Source organism: Bombus huntii, chromosome 6 (assembly GCF_024542735.1).
Source record: "Bombus huntii isolate Logan2020A chromosome 6, iyBomHunt1.1, whole genome shotgun sequence".
NCBI lineage: Eukaryota > Metazoa > Arthropoda > Insecta > Hymenoptera > Apidae > Bombus > Bombus huntii.
The window spans coordinates 10172420-10189237 of NC_066243.1; the positions used below are offsets into that span (position 1 = coordinate 10172420).

At 30.4% G+C, this 16818-nt stretch overlaps 3 protein-coding genes across 7 annotated transcripts; 2 read left to right on the forward strand and 1 right to left on the reverse strand.

Moving 5' to 3' along the window:
* Positions 1–170: 170 nt before the first annotated feature.
* Positions 171–13644, reverse strand: LOC126866395 (uncharacterized protein DDB_G0284459). 5 transcript variants are annotated; one of them, XM_050619926.1, is made up of 11 exons: positions 13478–13644; positions 13182–13362; positions 12049–12114; positions 11173–11357; positions 10472–10851; positions 8960–10402; positions 3543–3769; positions 3292–3448; positions 2875–3192; positions 2602–2761; positions 171–2290 (listed from the first exon to the last, which is right to left on the reverse strand). In XM_050619926.1, exons 3-11 carry the CDS (start codon positions 12049–12051, stop codon positions 1450–1452), a joined length of 3714 nt encoding a protein of 1237 aa, XP_050475883.1. In that variant the 5' UTR covers positions 12052–12114; positions 13182–13362; positions 13478–13644; the 3' UTR covers positions 171–1449. The 5 variants fall into 5 exon arrangements, with proteins under 5 accessions (XP_050475883.1, XP_050475879.1, XP_050475880.1 ...); XM_050619922.1 differs by having other exon boundaries at positions 8960–10851; XM_050619923.1 differs by having other exon boundaries at positions 8960–10851; positions 12288–13362.
* A 331-nt stretch (positions 13645–13975) lies between these two features.
* On the forward strand, positions 13976–15046 carry LOC126866424 (28S ribosomal protein S18b, mitochondrial). The gene is made up of 5 exons (XM_050619991.1): positions 13976–14175; positions 14238–14373; positions 14442–14539; positions 14613–14743; positions 14825–15046. The coding sequence occupies exons 1-5, from the start codon at positions 14110–14112 to the stop codon at positions 14949–14951; spliced, it is 558 nt and encodes a 185-aa protein (XP_050475948.1). The 5' UTR covers positions 13976–14109; the 3' UTR covers positions 14952–15046.
* On the forward strand, positions 15011–16731 carry LOC126866408 (pyridine nucleotide-disulfide oxidoreductase domain-containing protein 1). Its single transcript, XM_050619949.1, has one exon. It carries the CDS (start codon positions 15011–15013, stop codon positions 16442–16444), a length of 1434 nt encoding a protein of 477 aa, XP_050475906.1. The 3' UTR covers positions 16445–16731.
* Positions 16732–16818: the final 87 nt, after the last annotated feature.

The window sequence follows — 16818 nt, forward strand, 5'->3', positions numbered from 1 at the left end:
TCAATGAACATTATAAAATTATTAACGTTTCAGACAAAATTAACGAAATAGACAATTATAAACACAAAAACGATGTTTTGATGTTACAGTAAAAAGATAAATTAGAAATATTTAAAAATAAATGGAGAAAAAATGTTATAAAGGAAGTCTTTCAATTTAATAATGCAGCATATTTTAGAAAATAGGTATGACTCATGTATTCCATCAAGCAGCTCTTATACAACAATGTTATATACAAACATAATGATCAATCATATACAAAAAAATAACCACTACCTTTAATTCATAAAAAATATTTAATACAACAATAGTATATCAGTGATCTATTTCATGGAGCACATGACCGAATTTATAAGTGAAAATGTACTCTATGAATATTAGATCTCTTTGAATTTAACTACTTTAAATCATACATACACATTTTTACTAAAAATTGTTTTTTAATATTATTACATACCATTTAAGCCTAAAACAGTCTCTTGTTATTAGAACTAGCGACACTTTATACAAAATGATACAATTATGATATTTACAATCAATCTACATATACGATTAAATGTAAGATATCTTCATTTAATAAAAAGTTATTTAAACCGTTATTTGAACTTTTGGTGTTATAATGTTCCATGGTATATTACGTTTAATTCGTTTTAACAGCAGCTTAATTACATATATTCATTAGTAGAAAGCGATTAAACATCCAACTGGCAATCATGAAAGACAAATGCTTCTCAAATTGGAATCTGCACTTCCTGCTTACTAGCGTCATACTTTGAAATCACTATTTGTCATGCCAATAAGATTAAAACTTGCAAAATCCCATTTCTTTGATTATATCAATCATTCTTTCGGCAGTGGCTATCTGTAAACCGTGAACATAAAGGGAAGACATAATCGAGAGTTCATTTTACATAACGTGTCCCAATTTTCATTATATTCTGAAAATAGACCAATAAAAATAGTTCTGACATATTTTCAGAGATTTTTAAAAACTCCTATTCAAAATCATAATAAAAATTGATGTATAGGAACCTCTTGCTGTCCAGCAGCTGATGAACCTATTGTTCTCTTTTTTATTGTCATTTTAAATTTAAAATGACTGTTTCCATACTTGAAATTCTGCGGGAATAATTTACGAAAAATAAATTTATCACATATTCTTTCTATAATATTTATCTTTAGCATAATGTGATGCAAATAAATTGAAAATTATCGAATATCATTTAAATCTTGTGAAAATATAACTGTATAAATATTATGTGCTTAATTCTTTGTATCGTTAATAAAAAATTGCACATTATTATTCATCCTTGTAGCTAATGTGAGCCGGTATCTAGTACGACTTAAAAATTTCAGGATCGTTCAGTTCCATTGATTCATTTCAAATAGAATGAACATTTATATCGTGCTACTGCAGAAATTTCAAATAAATAATTATGTTAATTTCTTTCAAAATGGTGGACAGTTCACTCCGGGATGTAGATATTGGCATTTGTCACCGACACGACAATAACCGTTTTTTGAAAATTGTCTGCATACGGGTGGTTGTTTCCCGTTTCCCCTCCATCCACCACCACCGCCCCTCCAACCGCCTCTTCCTGGCGGCCCCCCACCACCTCTATACCAGCCAGGTCCAGGAACGCCTCTACCTCTACCATGTATTGGACCAGCGCCTCTAGGACCTTGAAAGTTAGGTCCAGGGCCGTATAAAGGACCAGGAGGGCCTTGGAAGTTGTTTGGATTCATATTATTGAATCCCATATCTTCTGGACCCATCATACCATAACCTTCTTGTTGTTGATTATACATAGGTGGTGGCCCCATCATTCCAGGTGGTACCATTGGACCACCTTCCATACCTGGTGGAAATGCATTTGGCATATTTCCCATTGGATTCATTCCCATTCCATCAGGTACAACAACTTTTCCATCTCCAGTTCTCCAGCCGCCTCCTCCTCCAGCAGTCAATGGACCTCCTATTTCCGGACCCATTGGACCCATATGAGAAGGTCCCATCATTTGTTGAGACATTTGTGGCATTGGACCCATTGAAGTTTGAGGACCCATAGGTGCCATTACCGGCTGTTGATTATGTGGAAATGTAGGATAATGGAAATTTGAAACTGCCGGTGTTTGTGGTTGCAACTGAGGTTTTGGTTCTGGCCAAGGCAGGGATGTGAAATCTTTCTCGCTTTCCTTATTTCCCGTAAGATCATCCAAAGGAATGATTTTAGGCTCACTATATACATGATGCCGTTCTTCATCGGGTTCTGCCGCAGAGTCTGGAATCCTAAAATTAATATATATATACATAAAATAAAATGCTTTTCTAGCAATTGAATTATAACAAAATATTTTTTAAACAAATATATTTTGTAGAACTCGTATCAGTGAGTACAGTTTATATGTTAAACTGTTCAATGGTTCGATGTCCCTATGCTTTTAATATAGCATGCATATCATTTTTGCACGAATATGTAAATTATTAATAATCGTGTATTTTAACATGCAGTACTAAATTCTATTTTAATAAATGAAACTCTATTTTGATAAATAAACTTTATTATAATAAGAAAACAATCGATTAAAATATACACATACATGCTTCGGTTGAAGTATAGTGCTTGTAAAATTCCTTTCTCTCTGGCATATTGAATATCTTTTTCTCTACTGTCTTTCCCAGGCTCTACTAAAGGTGGTGGTAAATCAATTGGAATCAAGGGCTTCCATCTTGTTCTTTCTTCCATTAAGTCTTCATTACCTGCAAGATTAGTTTATATCAATCATTTATTAAATTGTTAAAATAGTTCTTTGATGTTTAAAATAATAAGGATATTATTGTTAGCAACAAAAAGTTATATTTTTGCTACTTACTCAATTTTCTGGCCATTTGGAATGCTTCTCTTTCATTTTGTTTTTCCATTTGTTTCATATCGGTAAACGTTTTTGTAACGTTTACCCTTTCTGTTTCATCCAACTCGAAATAACGCACCGATTCTAGATCTGTTTTCCATTTTAATGTTTTCTTCGGTCCTTTGCGTTTTTGAAGCAATAAAACGCTTCTCAGACCATCAACGTATCGTATTTCGGGATAAGAACCGATATTTTCCTTTTTTATCGATTCAGATAGGGAAGATGTGTCTTCCGGGGAATCGGATGTCTTCTCTTCTACGTCATCGTCCGGTGTTGGTGCTAAAAAGCAATAGAATATTTTCCAATGTTCTTTTTTTTAAGTAATATATTTATATATAATTATAAACAGATATCGGTAAATAAGAGTAAAGTACTTACTGCTACTTCTAGCGTCATCATCAACATCCGATTTGAATATTCTGTTTTCTTTCTGATCGTCCAGAATTTCTTCTTTATCTTTCTTCACATCTTCATCTGAATTCTCCCTCTCCTTTTGCTCTTTATCTTCATCTGTTTCTAACGTATCTTGATAAAACTATAAAATAAATATTTTTATGTGTAATAAATGTATAAATAAACAAAGAATGTATTAATTTCTATCGGCGATGAAATTTCGTAATTATGTATACCTTAAAGTTAGGCTTGACAACTACGGGTGATTTTTCATCGGCACTTGGTGGTGAGGTCGGTGGAGGTGTAACATCACGATTATCATTACTGGCAGTTTCTTGTTTCTTAGCTTCTGTGGGACCGTCCTTCGTGATAGATGTTCTTCGCTTTCTCTTCCTTGGTTCTTTACTCTTCGTCGACGCCGTTAAAGCATCCATAAACATATCGCTTTCTTGTAAAACCATTGCTATAAATAAGAAAAATAACAAATATTTATAGATAAAATAAAATGCAAGAATATGAATCAAAACATATTACTTTGAATTGGGAGAAAGATTTAACACTGTCTTAATAATTACATGCAATAAAACATTTGCGTTAAATGACTGATTTACAAAAATCATAACTCTGAATTAGACTAAAAATTATAATAAAATATTTTGTTAAGTAATCCTAGGAACTACGCCGCGGAAAGAAAACATTTATAATGTTGCTCCTCACCAGCTCGAGTTAATGATAATGATCTTATAGAGATTAAAAATATTTCCATGATAAAATCCTATAGAGCAAACATTAGATTTATTCGATTGTACAAAATTTTATCACATATAGTCAGCATCAACCTGCAAAGAAAAAGAATGTATATCGCAGGAAGACAGAAATTAAACTTATTCCTTGGTAGAGCTGAAACCAGATAACGTTCTAACAAATATTGAGTGAAGAAGGAATGAGAAAGACATCCGTAATGAATCTGCAACAAAAATATAATTATTGCCTTTTAATAATACGAAATATTTTATTTTAAAAACATGTTAGAAGCCATTGCGATTTATTAGTAAAGAGTATTTTTTATAAGAATGTTATATGTACAATGGGACAATTTCGCATTTAATGTTGAGAAAAGAAATAAAATTTTATTATGCATTTATAAATATAACTATAAAAAGCATTTACATCATTACATATTTTCTAAGACAGATGGATCAATAAATTTATCAATCGATCATGATCAATTAGATTTGATCCACTGGATTATTTTATTTATTCGAAATTTCAAATGAAATTTAAAACTGAGACTAAATGCGTGCATATTAGGACCAATATCGAGTATTTCAACATTGTAAAAGTGCAAGGAATTAGAAAAGTAAACGTTAATTTAGGTGAAGCCTTTTACATAATATAGATATAAGATTATATTTTTTGCTATTAAGATATAAAATCTTTTTCTTTACGATTAATTAAGTACTAATTCAAAATCTTTTAAGTGAACAAGATATTTTATTTAAATTAAAATTTTTTCATTTTTACGTTATAATAGATGCGTTTTATTTAGTATCTTTTGATAATGTTATATGGTAGATAATATATTAATTATTGTGTCAAATACAGCTTGTTCATAAATGCATTTCAATAACGCACAAAAAACGAAGACTTTGTACATCCGTTTGGCATTTAATACAATATGTCTTGAATTTTGTAAAAATTGATAATTATTCATTAGATGATACCTAACTGCTGTAAAAAATACGAATTTTGTTCAAAAATTGCTTGCTATCAGACTGTGTTCATATATAGTAAATTAATGTCGAATTCAATAAATATACAATAACAACAAAAGTCGTTATAGATGTAGGAAGAAAATATAAGATATATCAAATCGATAATAAGTCGCATTGATAAACATATCAATATTTTTAGAATGTATTCGATAAAAGTGATAATAGTAAACTGGGGAATAATATGCGGGTTTTAATTATACGGCTCCAATTTTATTTCCATAAACCTTTGATTTATCCTCAAGAGTCGTTTACTTCGTTTTAAAATGTTTCAAATCGTAATAGTACTCTTAACGTATTATCTTATACGTAACAATCAAGACGCATTTTTTTGTTAACATTTCGTTTCATTTGTAAAAAAGATCTTTACGATCGAATAGTACACATTAATATATTGACTAAAATTATTATTAAACTTTTGCGCAATGTATCAACAGCGATGGTTTTCTATTCCTTGTGCAAATGCCTAAATAGATTAAAGTCTATTATTATTAATTATATAATTTTCATCTTCTTTACATAAGGGACTCCTACATATTTTGTTTCATATAAAAGTGAATATATAATCATTAACGATATGCAATCACAGATAAAATATTTATAACAGTATAATTGTAATTACAAATAACAACTTAAACTTGAGCAAACTATAAACAAAAGATAATTAAACATTAAAATTAGTGTAACTATTTTCTTTGTATCTTATGTTTCATGAAAGGCATAAAAATTATTATAAATAAAAAAACAACTTTTTTTCTTTAAGGTAATACCTTGTATATCATAAATTGTAAGAATGTGCATATCTCTTTTAGAACGAACAAAAACAATTATTCTCGAAGTAAAAGAGCGTTTCTGATAGGCAGAAGATGAACTAATTTGATAATATTAGTTTAAATAATGTATAACTACTGTAAATTTTATTTTTCCATTCCATCGCTTTTTCAAATTCAAATATAAGTGAGGTAAATACCACATGACAAACATTGTCCACGAATGGCGCGGACCTAAATACGTTGAATGGTTAATATACTATGTGAGCGTAATGCAACTACTACGAGAGACAGAATCTGACCCCATACACGAGTGTCGACATAAAGACTATCGCAAAAACATCAGCCTCGGTATTCCGCCGAGCACACCACGAAGTGCGCTGTTGCGCAACTCCGTCGTTAACTCCCACCTATCCTCCTTTACGCGTCTTATTCAAATGATTTCCAAATGCTATCTTTTCCATGGTATTTAAGTCATCTAAATTATTGAATTTTTTAATGCATCAATATCAAATACAACTTTTGCTTTTTTCTTTCAAATGAATGACTAGATAAGGAATTAATTGTGCTCTGTTTTATTTTAAACTTTTAAGAAGAAAAACTTTTATGATCGAGTAAAGATATTCTTGCAAACTAAAGCGAACTATTCTTATTTAGGAAAGTTCAGGTATACAAAGATACACCATCTCGAAATTACTTTTTAACTCAATAAAACCTATATTATTTAAAAGAATATAGTAAGCTCGAGAGAATAACACTTTAAGAAAATAACAATTTCCTTCAATTAATGACGAGCACAACATGATCATTTTCGTTTCGTTTTCCCGGCTTCTTCTTTATATTTTTTTCTCGTTCCAGTAATGTTTTTTCACTCGATTGTTAATCCGCGACTACTGGCAAGGAAGAAGACTTCTTCGCCATGTCGACGTTGTCATTGCAACTAGACGATTATCTGTCGTAAGAAGAGGCCCGCTGATCCTAAGGGGCGGCTTGCTCGAAGACGTCGAGTCGATATGCAGCGTCGTATTTCATGCATTTTCGAAAGTGCTTTCGTTCCACGAAATTCTGCATTCTTTTTTTTGACAAACTTTCTTCAAACGTCGTGCCATATTTTTCTCGCTTTTCCATCTACTCGTTCATACATACTATTACTCTCGCTCCCTCTCTCACTTTCGTTCACGCGTTCTTTTTCTCTTTCTCTCGCGCTCTTTTTTATTCTTTCTCACTTTCATAAGGATATCTTGGGACTATGCGCCCGCAAATTTCAATTCTCTCTGATGAACGCACGAACGTATTCGAATCATTCTGCAAATCCACTGTGAACTAAACAATGATACAAAATTGAAAAATAACATATCGCTTACAAGAATTTGTTCCCTTGTGCAGTGACACTCAAAATGGTGTTATCATGTTAAGTATTATATAATAATTTTAATATAACTATTCAAGCAATACAAATATGTGCAAGAGGAATTACTAAATAAAAATGTGATTTCGCTACGAATAAGCGTTAAATGTTATAATTTCGTAAGAATGAACTCACAATTGATCAAAAATTAGCAACGACTAATTTTTTAAGTGTTATATCTTTATCATTATTATTGTCTAGAAATTCAGTGTATAATACCATTTTGAGAGTCCTGATTTTACTTGCACTTTAGATATGTGCGATTAGTCACCGAGAGGATGGAAATCTGGATGGGCTCACGGTATGAGTGTTTGCTTTATCAAGCATTCAGTGAGCAAGATGTATAGCAGAAACCCAAGAGTTAAATATTTCCAGATTTCTGATCAATTTATTTAAATGCTTAATAGGGTGTACATGTACAAGGGAAGAAGTATGGACAGACAAGAGTTGGTTTGTTTCCTTACCTAGGTAGATTAGTAATATCCATAGTGACTTCTATCGGTGTATCGTTCGTCGGAGAACGGTAAAACACACACCCGGGAAATTATATCGATATAAAACACACCTTTTTTCTTTTATCCGAATAAATTTTAGAAGAAACTGCACGATTACTTTCGATGTATTGGTTATCAAAAAATATTTGACTCTATTTTTTACTAAATGGCACTAGTTATCAAACATTTCAACCGTACGATTTAATTAATACTTTATCGAAGATTACCTGCTGAATCTTCTTAATATAGGAAATAAATCGATGCTGAAAGAGCCGATCCTAATGTTCTTCATTCTTCTAATGTGACGTTAATTATAGAGGCAAGCACAAGAAATCCGCTCGATCCACTTCCACGTGGGTCAATCGATACAGGTTTTCTTTTACCTTCTATAATATTCTAATAACTTTTAGGAAAACAGCGTAGGGTTCTAATAAATACTATAAACTAAAATATAATATGCCTGAAAGAAACTGCAAATTAATGAGATAGACAAGAAATCTATGCAGATTTTGTCCAATTCAGTAAAACGTTAACGTTCGCGCAATACGTAAAGTATAGAAGTATATAATTTGCTCGTGTTTCTCCTGGACCCAACCACCTGCAAACTCAATATTAAGAAGTTAGTAATAGCACATACAATAGAAAAAACTAGTGTTCAAAGACCAGTTAAAGTTAATAAAGTTAGTAGTTTTCTTTTCCTAATTTGCAATGCTCTTTATATCAAAAAATTCATCATAGAATTAATACTACAATCTTCAACTGAGATCATTTTATTATATTTGATATTATTTTTTATATCATTTTATATTTTAAAAATTAGAGAAATTAAAAAACAAAAATAATATATAACAAAGCAAATTGAACCAATTTATCACATATAACACATATAATCCTAGACTGAAACTTAATATAATATCAAATATAATTTCATCTCAATTCTAGATTATTTTTATTAAAATACATTTGATAACTGTTAAAATTCATTAAAGAAAAGAGATATATTTATGTTTATTATATATTTAACATATAATATCTTCAATTTCTTTTTTCTAGTCTTTGAACATTAGAATTTCATAAAAATTTAAGACAGTGTGTACCTTTCTACCTAAAGAATCAAAATTATATTTGTTGAAAAAAATATATATATACATATTTGTGTGCAAAAAGAAATTTTTAAATATAATATTTGAGACACTGTGTAATACTTACGTTTTGGTTTAGGTGGTATTAATTTGATGCCTCCCTTCTTTTCTTCACTTGGGGGTGTAGTTGGTGAATCCAATGATAACTTTGCTCGTTTATCTGTTGATGGAATAGCTTCTCTAAGTGGGGATGGCCTTTTCAAGGCAGGTAATTTCTGTGGTATGACCTTTTTGTCAATGACAGGTGGTTTCTTTGCTGATCTTGGTGGTGGTGGTTTTACTTCTTCTTCCAAACCTGTTGATCTGAATTTAGAGTTAAATGTTTTCACAGTCTTCGGCCGTGTTGTGGAATCTTGAGAATTTTTTCTACTTTCAATGGAAATAGAAATATTCTTCTTCTCTGGCATTACGACAGCTTTCTTTGAATCAGTCTTATTTTCTTTAGAACTATCTCGAGAGTCTGTTGATGACTTCCTTACAACTACATCCCCAGATTTTTCTTCTTCCAACTTCTTTTTGGGTATTTTTCCAAATTTTGAACTCAGTGCCTGCCCTTGAACCTTTTCTAATGTTGCTTTGTCCTTTTCTGCCTGATCCTTTTTCTGTTTCTCCTTTTCTCGCTCTTTATCAGATTTACCCTTACTAGAACTATGTTTACTGGATGAATTGGATGAGTGATGTTTTTCCTTGTCCTTGGAAGACTTATCCTTGGAACTAGAACTTTTTGAACTACTACTACTAGAACTAGAGCGATGACTACTAGATTTGTAAGATATGGAACTAGAACGATGTGAACTGGAACTTGAGGTATGTTTAGAAGAACTTTTGGAGGATGAAGATGAGCTATGGTGATTCTTCTTATCTGAACTACTAGACTTTTTCTCATCTTTCTTAGAAGAGTCCCGATTTTCTTTATTACTAGATTTACTACTTTCACTATTACTATTGTCTTTAAGGTCTTTAATGTCTTTGCTTTCTTTACTTTTAACATCCACATCAGGGCTATCTGTGGAATCTACTACAGTTTGTTTCACTTCACTTGAAACTTGGTCTAATTTTTCAGATTGTGCAATGTCCTTTTCACAATCTTGACCACTGACTACACCACCACTAAGTTCTGCAGATACTACTTCCTCGGGAGTTTGTTTCACAGGAAGAGCATCTTCCACAACATCTCCATTAACCTCTACATTTGTACTATTTGTATTTAAAACACTATTAATATTTGTAGCATCTGTCTCCACTTTTGTAAGGATCTGTTTGCCTTCACGAATTGTAATTTTATACACAGGAACTGGAGATTGTGAAGATGCAGATACCACAACAAAAGCTGGCTTTTTTGATTGCTGGGTTGACAATTGTTGTTGTATTTGCATTTGCTGCGGTTTACTAACAACTTGCAATTGTAACGGTTGCACAGTTGTCCTCTCCTGGACCTGTTGCTGGTCTTGTGATTGTTGTTGCTGCTGCTGTTGTTGTTGTTGTTGTTGTTGCTGGTGAATGTGGGATACTGCAATAGTTGATGTGGAATTTGGAATAAATTGCAAATCTTGCACTTGAACTGTTGCATTTTCCGTACCATCAGAGACTTGTTGGATACCACAATGAATGGAATACTGTTGTGTTGATTGAGGTACCAAAGTTTGCCCTAAAACTCCAGTAGTTTGTGCTGGAATAGTCATGATTTGTGCTGGTACAGAATTTGGTGCAGCTTCCCCTTTCACTATTTTTAACCACTGCTCAACCAATCGACTAGCTAATACTCTAACACCTTGATGACTACCTTCTTTTGATAGACCTTTTATTAATTTAGGGCAATTGTTGCTTTTCAATCTTTCTATATCTACTGGGCATAACAACAAAAGTTCTAAGAGTTCTTGAATTAAAGCCCAATTTTTTGCAAGAATCCCATCTGTAAGCCACATATGAATGAGATTCCATCCTCCAGCCCCCATAAATCTAAATAAAGAAGAAAATAATAAATTGATCAAATTACTAACTATTCTGTTATAAATTCATTATGCTTTAAAACTATGTTAAAGAGATATCTTATGGGACTCACATCAGTGAGTACAGTTCATTAGTAAAACTGTCCAATGGTTTTGAGTTCCTAATTTTTTTACTGTAGCATACATTTTATATTTTACACGATTATACAAATTATAAGTATTCGTGCACGTCAGTATGCAATTTGCATAATTTTGCTTTACATATAAATAATTAATTACTTATTTTACAAAAAATACTTTATATATGATTTAATGAAAGAAGTGTACTTACTGGCTAAGTAAATCAGTATTTGTAGTTTTTAATATTTGTATGTAAATGCATTTTGAAACAAGTTTCTTTGAGAACTTTGTCATTAAATTAGCCAACCGGTGAACTTCTTCTTTACTTTTAATACCTCCAGTTGGCCCCAATAAGACACTAAGACATTTCAATAAAGATAGAGGATCTATACGTGGCTGAAAAATCATATGCAAAATATTACAAATTTTTACTTTTTGTGAGGTTATGTATAATAATATAGAAAAATTGAATCTCGATCAATCAAATTGAAATTAGCCCATCTTTGATTGACTTAACAAAATGTAATAGTCTATTATATCAAGAAAAAAAAATTGTAATCAACTGGTATTTATATAATTGTATGTTCAAGTATTATTAGTGTTTCTTCAAATTTAACCTTTACTGAAAAAATATTTTTAAAGACATATATCACATTGCATATGAATAATTGCCTTCATTATAATAATAATAAATTGTACGTTACAAAAAATGTAACTAGAATAATAAATAAAATAAGAATTTAAATATCAAATAAGATAACATCACATAGAGTCGTCGCGCACAAGAGAGAAACGCGAAGATCATTTACTTTGCCCATTCTGCTACTCAATATATAAGTATTACTAATACGTATTAAATTAGTTTTAAAAAACTCTCATTAAACTACATGAGCGTTCGTATTATACGATCATTAAAAGTTAGCAAAGCCAAAAATAGGATATGAGGTCAAACGAGCGAAGGTTATTGATCTTACCGCTTTCCCCTACCATTACATCTTGTCGTAATTTGTCGTATATGGCGCCCTCTTTCAAAAAATTTACGAAGAAAAGGGAAAGTAACTGGATTTCAATAAATAATTTGACTTACCATTTTGATGATATTCTTGATGATTTAACGCATATTGAAGTACAAACATAGGATCATGACGTAAATCTGTAATGAAACACAAAGATATTCGGTTTTTTCATGGATACAAGTAATGTACTTTTTCAAGGATAAGCATACACGTACACCGCCATATTGTTGAATCTTTTTCACGCACGTAAAATACAGCTAACAGATTTTTCTATCTACGAATACGAAATTATTTTGTCAAAGATTATTACCTATATCTAAATATATCTCCACCAATAATTATTCGCAAAATGTAATATTTCTAATTTGCTTTTCTACCCTCTCATTGTCTTTTCATTTCTATAGGAATCATCTATATCACGAAATCGCAAATACCAATTAAAAGGATTTTTATATCAAATCTTTTCTATTTCAATTATGGTTTCAATATTTATATTCATTTCCTAATAAGAGGTAACTTGAAATACAGAAATTAAGCAACAGAAGCTACAAATAGGAAAACTATTAATCTAAGATATAAGCTTCTTAGTCAACGGCGATCACTCGATGGTCAACTGGCGAGTCTTCTTCTGCGCAATACCTTCGCGCATGTCCCACCCAAGATGGTTACACAACCAACCAATCACGCACGCGTTTTGAATTTTCTTTCTCGTCGACCAATATCCGAAGCAACCCCACCCCTTTCACTTGACATCACCGAGCAACTGCTATTTATAGCACACCATGATTGTCCATTTGTGCTACATTAAAAATTTACCAAAATTGTTTTTTTTTTTTTTTAGGATTATGCAATCACTAACACTTTTAATAATACTTTAAATAATATCCAATTATCACTTGTTCATGTTCAAAATATAGTCGATAGCTTGCATGCAATTTCTATTGTAAAAACCAGGCAATCCCAAGAAAACCTCAACTTGTATCACTAATACATTATTTCTTTTCACCTTATTTTAGCCTTAAATATCTTCGTATTAATCTCTTCTATCTTTTATTATACCCTCTATGAAATATATGTAAAATTATATCGGAGTAATTTGATAAATGAATAATAGTAACTAATGAACAGACAGTCGTTCTCGATCAGAAATTGTAGAAAAAATATGTATACTTCGGCTTTTTTGAACGACAGAAAAGCCACTCACATTTGATAAATAATTAAATCCTTTTTATGGAAAATATATGTTCACAGGTGTGTATATGAAATTTAACATTTCCTATACACAAAAACGATGTGACCCTACGCTCTGATGAAAATAGGCTACGCATCGGCAAATGTTACAAGATTGTCCAAAATCTGTAGATATCTTCTTGTTGATCTGCCATCTGCAATCAAACATTGTTTAAACTTTATTTTTATTACCTTAATGTCGGTTTTCTTGTAATATCTTGTTGAACGATTCCAAAAATCTACTCTTAACTGGAGTAAAATTATTCTCACCTAACTACGTAGAAGCTGCCGTTACTCCCAAACCGGAAATGCTGTATTTTTTGTAAGCGAGTCAAGTATAAGCTTATTTCATTTACCAAAATTTATTGATTACTCACATTTAAATATTAAATATACAAAATATATAATTTAATTAAAGTTAGAATATAAATTAAATATACAGGTCTCATAAAGCATTCAATGCATTTTTATATTATATGTATATATATAAGATTCTAACTTGACTAATTCAAAAATTAGTCAAATTAGTATCTTCTATAAACAAATTTTGATAATAAATAAGAAATACTACACATATATATTATATATCTCTTTCGAAATAACAAAATTATTTTTACTTTTATATTAAATTTATATAATTTAATCTTTTGAAATATTTTGTCACTACTAGCAACTAATATCAAACTATTTTAAACAAGGATAAGAATATGTAATATACATTTATTATAATATAAATTTAATAGATTTGTAAGTATTTAAGTAACTGTTATAATGTTTTGTGTTTGAGCGTTTTTAAGTTGAGGAATTCCGGTCGTATATACGAACGTGCATCATACGCCATAGCATATAGTTCAGCGATATACTTTATAATATAACTGTAAAATTAGCTTAAAATAAAAATTATGCCATTAGTATTGAATAAATTGCAATTTGCTGCATCTCTTTTACGAAGTAATTTAACTCCGAAAGTAAGGATCACAAAGAGATAATCATTGTTAAAGGTCATTTAATGCTTTAAACGATTTTTTAGGTTATACCCGTGAAATTTATACATCCTACATTTATAAAATATGATAACGATATTAATGATGAACCAGTTCCTATTTCAAAAGATAGAACTAAAGTTATTCCTGTAGAAATTAGCATGAAATATCTAAAAAGTAGTGGTACGTAATTACGTAACATTAGTTTTGTTTCAGTATGACTTTAATTACATTTATAATTTCTTGTTTAGCTTATAAGAAAACCTACGGAGAGTATCCTGTTTGGAAATATTATAGAAGAAATTTCAAAGCTCAAATTCCTCCCCAAAAAACACGAAGGACTTGCATTGTATGTACTTTTAAGAAATAAATAAAAAACTTCTATTATTTTATTTCTTGAAATAATTCTACAAATTTTTTAGAGAGGTGGTGTAATTTCTACTGGTAGCCCATGTCCCATATGTAGGGATGAATATCTAATTCTTGATTACCGCAATATTGATTTGTTAAAACAATTTATTTCTGAACATAGTGGAGAAATTTTAAGTTACAAGTAAGTTTAACTTCTTCTAAATTAGAAGTACAGCAAGAGAATATCTATATAATGATATTGTTTATTTTGCTTTATTTACAGTTATACTGGTATATGTCAAAAGGCTTATAAAGATCTATGTGTAGCAATAATGAAAGCAAAAGAATATGGTTTACTTTCATATGATGTTCCCTTTAGATATTATGATTACTCAGAATGGAAAAATTAATGTATTAATCTTTAACTTGTAATTATTAGAATTTGCATTTAAAAAATAAAACATGCAAAATGGATAAAGAAGAAGTAAACTGTACGTTTGCAATAGTAGGTGGAGGTATAGCAGGAGTATCCTGTGCTAAAAGTATAGCCTTTCTTGTTCCGGAGGAAAAAATCATCCTAATTACAGCAAGTCCCTTAATAAAAGCAGTTACAAATATAGTTCCACTTAGTAAAACATTAATGCAGTTTGATATAGAAGAAAAGGACACAGCAGTTTTGATGGAAGCACATGATTCATTAAAAATTATTAATGATTTTGTAATACAAATAGATAGCTTAAATAAACAAGTGCAAACTAGAAATGGAAGAATTATAAACTATAAAATGTTATGTCTTTGTAATGGTGCTAGACCAAAACTGATAGAAGAACATAATAATTTTATACTAGGGATAAGAGATACAGAATCAGTTCTCCAATTTTCTCAAAAAATAAAAAATTCAAGAAGAATTGTAATAGTTGGAAATGGAGGTATTGCTACTGAACTTGTGAATGAAGTAGATGGTGTTGAAATGATATGGGTAATTAAAGATAAACATATTTCTGCAACATTTGTTGATCCTGGAGCTGCAGAATTTTTTATGGATAAGGTATACAAAACTGATCCATGTACAAATACTAATGCTAGTTCATTAACTAAAAGAATGAGGTACACTGTCTCTAATGCATCAGTTGTAACAGGTGGACCAGCTCTAGGTCCAGATTGGCATAATAATTTTGATGTAAAAGGTACTTTCCTTAAATCTGCAAAAGTACAAATAGAATATGAATGTGAGATCATTAAAATTCTTAGTAAATCAGAACAAAAGGAAGTTGATCCCATGGAAGAATGGTCCATATATGTTGAATTAACAAATGGAAAAATTATTGGCTGTGACTTTGTTGTATCAGCAACAGGTGTAATACCAAATTCTGATATAGTAGGTTTGGAGGATATAAAAAAAAGTGAAGATGGGGGGCTGCTGGTAGATTGGAAATTGGAAACTTCAAAACAAGATATATATGCCGCTGGAGATGTGTGTAGTGCAGGGTGGGAATTAGCAAAACATTGGTTTCAAATGAGGCTGTGGACTCAAGCACATCAAATGGGACGGTATGCTGCAAAATCAATGGTTTCTAAATTAAAAAATGAAGAATTTTTGCAAGATTTCTGTTTTGAACTTTTCACCCACGTAACTAAGTTTTTTGGTTACAAAGTAGTTTTACTTGGTTTGTATAATGGACAAAAGTTGGATAACAATTATGAGATATTGTTACGAATGACCCAGGGAACAGAATACATAAAACTTATCCTAGAAAATGGTAAAATGCAAGGAGCGGTATTAATTGGAGACACTGATTTAGAAGAAATGTGCGAAAACTTAATACTTAATCAATTGGATTTAAGTATTTATGGAGAAGATTTACTAAATCCTGATATTGATATCGAAGATTATTTTGATTAACCGTATCTAGGAATTCAACTTAACAATAGACCTATATAGTATATTTCACTAACTTAATATTAACAAAATATACTTTATCTAGAAAATGCTTGCTTAAATTTTGGTTGAGTAATATTATTATAATTTTACAGATCATATAAAAATTTAATTAATAGTTAAATATTCATATTGTAATATTTTGTATGGATGTATGTATATAAATATTACATAACGCCTTATGAGTAATAAGAAATAAAATGGTACAGTTACATATAAATGCAGCTAAATATATTTTTTGTTCCAATTAATGTTTTTAAAGTATATTATTAATATACGCTTTAAGTCTCCCTACAAATAGTTATCTTATTTAATTACGTTAAATATTATGTAATGAT